A 2,889-nucleotide genomic window follows, 5' to 3' on the forward strand; every position below is an offset into this window, starting at 1 on the left:
ATTATTGACGGGAAAGGAAAATAAATCGGTGTAATGTAAACCCGGACACAGGCAAGAAACTCGCGGCAAACGATTTAAAACCAGGAAGCACGTCACAGTTTCCGGGATATACACACCACATATTGATTATTCTGTATGTATTCACTGTCCTGCCGCAGTTAGACTTCAACCTTAACGCATTTGGTTTCTGTCTAAAGAACAACAAGGGGACGAAATCCACGTGGGATTCAGCCTTAAGGTACGTAATCACTACGCATCTTAAACCTTCCTCATGTCCAGCTGAATGTAGGATGCTCTGTAGGATGCTCTGTAACTCCTCCTCTGTCATTATCAGAGGTTTTACGTGAAGTAAAGTTCCTTTTATATGTAAGGTTTGTGTATGTAGCTCATGGTGCATTAATGATCGGTTAGATTTCATTGGTGCTGTTCTTTGCACAATGACAAAAGGTGAATCAAATCCAATCTAATCTAATCTGAGTGCAGCACTGCATTGCACTACTCCATTTCCTTTCCTGCATCCAGACACACATTACTGATTAATTAGTAGTGCTTGTAAAGCAAAGCACACTATCACTATATCACTTGATTATTATTATTATTATTATTATTATTATTATCAATACATACAAATTCTGTCTTGTAACTAGTCCCACACCATTTGTCATAGACCCATGAATGAGGTATCAAATTGTGTGGGATAGTTGTGTTCAGAAGCTCAAATTGGCCAAAATTCCCACTGACTTCCATCCAAAAATTCCAAGAGTCATAACTCATCAAGGTTTTGAGCAAATTCGTAAATTCATACATATTTCATATAAACATCAAGCAAACTCAAATGTTTCACACTGTTGCACTAGTCCATGTGCTTTGTGTACGGTGCAAACAGGAACTGGGTGATGTAATGAACATCGCTGGTGACTCGGGGGGTTGGAGGGTGGGGTATTCAGGCTCAATGTTGCACATGATTAGTTGATGTCAGTTAAAGGATCCTTTTTGTGAAGTATTACCCTATATATATATATATGTAGAAAATCAATGACTGGCCATTAGCATCTAATAAAAGTAATTTAAAAAAATACAGTGTAATCTAATAATTGGTGGATAAAGCATTATGAGATGAATTAGCAAATAATATTAGCAGTAGCTCATGCGCCTGACATTTTGTTATCTTAACCAAAATTCTTCTTAAACATGCTTCTTCGGAAGAATTATTTTCCATTTTGTCTGGTTAATTTCACAAATGTTTGTTTGGATTTTTAAGGTTAAGAGCAACATCATGTCATACCTGGCAAATGTTGTTGAAGTTGGTGGGGAAGGAGGAGAGGCTTTCGATTTTAATGGCACTGAAAATGGAGGCATGTTGAAAAAGATCTATGTTTGGGAAGGTGACATTACACTAAAAGCCATAAAGGTGTGGCAAACGGATGGCCAGTCCAAACAGTATGGGATGCCTGGTGGTGGAGATTTAAAAGAGTTTACATTTGAAGATGGAGAGCATTTCACCTCCCTTTCACTTTGGGCAAATAAAGATGGATCACGTCTGGGTGCCATCAAATTCAAGACAAGTCACTCCCGGGAGTTCTATGCAAGATTGAGATGTTGGAGGCTGAAACCAGAAGTTTCAGTTGACGTTGCTTCGGGGATCTGCATGGGAATCAAAGGACGTTCAGGTTGGGATATTGATCGCTTCGGCTTCATATTCATCAACACTGTCAAATCTGCTGAGCTTACCAATGTTATGTATCCCAACATCCATGATGTGATACCCAAAGTGGCTGTCGGAGAAATCAAATCCATGTCCTACCAGAACAACACTTCTGAAACTCAACAATACACAATTGAGACCTCCAAGAAAATCACCCAAACATCCTCCTGGTCTGTTACCGGCAAACTGGAATTGACCTACAGTCTGAAAGTAAATGCAGGAATTCCACTGCTTGTGGAGGGCTCATCAAGATATGAATTAAATATTGGAGTTGAGGCTACATATGCTTCGGAGACCAGTGAAGAGAAAATGGAGCTCTTCTCGTTTCCTGTTAAAGTTCCTCCAGGTAAAACCGTTGATGTGCACATCGCACTTGGCCAGGCTACAGTTGATCTCCCATTCACTGGCATCGTCAAGATTACTTGCTATAATGGCAGTGTGCTGGAGCTTAAAACCAGTGGAACCTACAAGGGTGTCGCTTTCTCTGATGGAAAAGTGGTTGTGAATGAATCAAACAAAAAGCTTTGTGCAGCCTAACAAACTTTAAATCAAATTCTATAAATGTTTTAACCACAAAATGTTTAATCCTCAATGTTAAAGAGATGTATGGAACCGATATAGTGTGAAATGTATCACTGTACCCAGTATCTCAGTAAAGGGCTTGCTGACTGGAGCTCTGCTTGTGGAACACTGGAGTCCACTGGTGACGTGATCTTGCATGTGCTTGTGTATCCTACATGCAGTGGGCCGGGTGATTTTTTTGTTTGATTTTTTTTTCCAAATCTGTAAACCAATAAAAACAGAGACCTGATTTATTCGCCTAGTCTTCCAGTAGTGAAAACCCACATTTTTTGATTAATAAAACATTCTTTACGAAACATTCTGAGTAATGAATAAAACATCTTATTTGATGATTTTCACATGTAGTTTGACTTTCATTTGTGTTTGATTCTTTTCTTTTTACTTGTTCGGAAGTTTAGTTCAGATTTCCATCGATAAAATCCGTCTCAATTGAAATTCAAATGCTCTGTCTTGTTTTTGCAGGTGTATTTACTGTGCTAGATGCTTCTTGAGCACTATCACTAACCAGGTTTTCCTGTTATAGTGTAAAAAACCTTTTACATTGCTTTCAAACCTTTGAAAGCTCTTCTTTGGATCCCAGTCTTCCCAGTAAAATGTTTCCT

The 2,889-nt window shown here is 38.7% G+C and overlaps 1 protein-coding gene across 1 annotated transcript; it reads left to right on the forward strand.

Moving 5' to 3' along the window:
* Nucleotides 1-2,583, forward strand: LOC131370092 (aerolysin-like protein). The gene is made up of 2 exons (XM_058417180.1): nt 1-238; nt 1,262-2,583. The coding sequence occupies exon 2, from the start codon at nt 1,277-1,279 to the stop codon at nt 2,240-2,242; it is 966 nt and encodes a 321-aa protein (XP_058273163.1). The 5' UTR covers nt 1-238; nt 1,262-1,276; the 3' UTR covers nt 2,243-2,583.
* The last annotated feature ends 306 nt before the right edge of the window (nt 2,584-2,889 follow it).

The sequence above is a fragment of the Hemibagrus wyckioides genome, linkage group LG02 (genome assembly GCF_019097595.1).
Source record: "Hemibagrus wyckioides isolate EC202008001 linkage group LG02, SWU_Hwy_1.0, whole genome shotgun sequence".
NCBI classification, from domain to species: Eukaryota; Metazoa; Chordata; class Actinopteri; order Siluriformes; family Bagridae; genus Hemibagrus; species Hemibagrus wyckioides.

What these genes read in the sequence shown, in the direction of transcription:
- LOC131370092 (XM_058417180.1), top strand. Translation starts at nt 1,277, where the DNA reads ATGTCATACCTGGCAAATGTTGTTGAAGTTGGTGGGGAAGGAGGAGAG.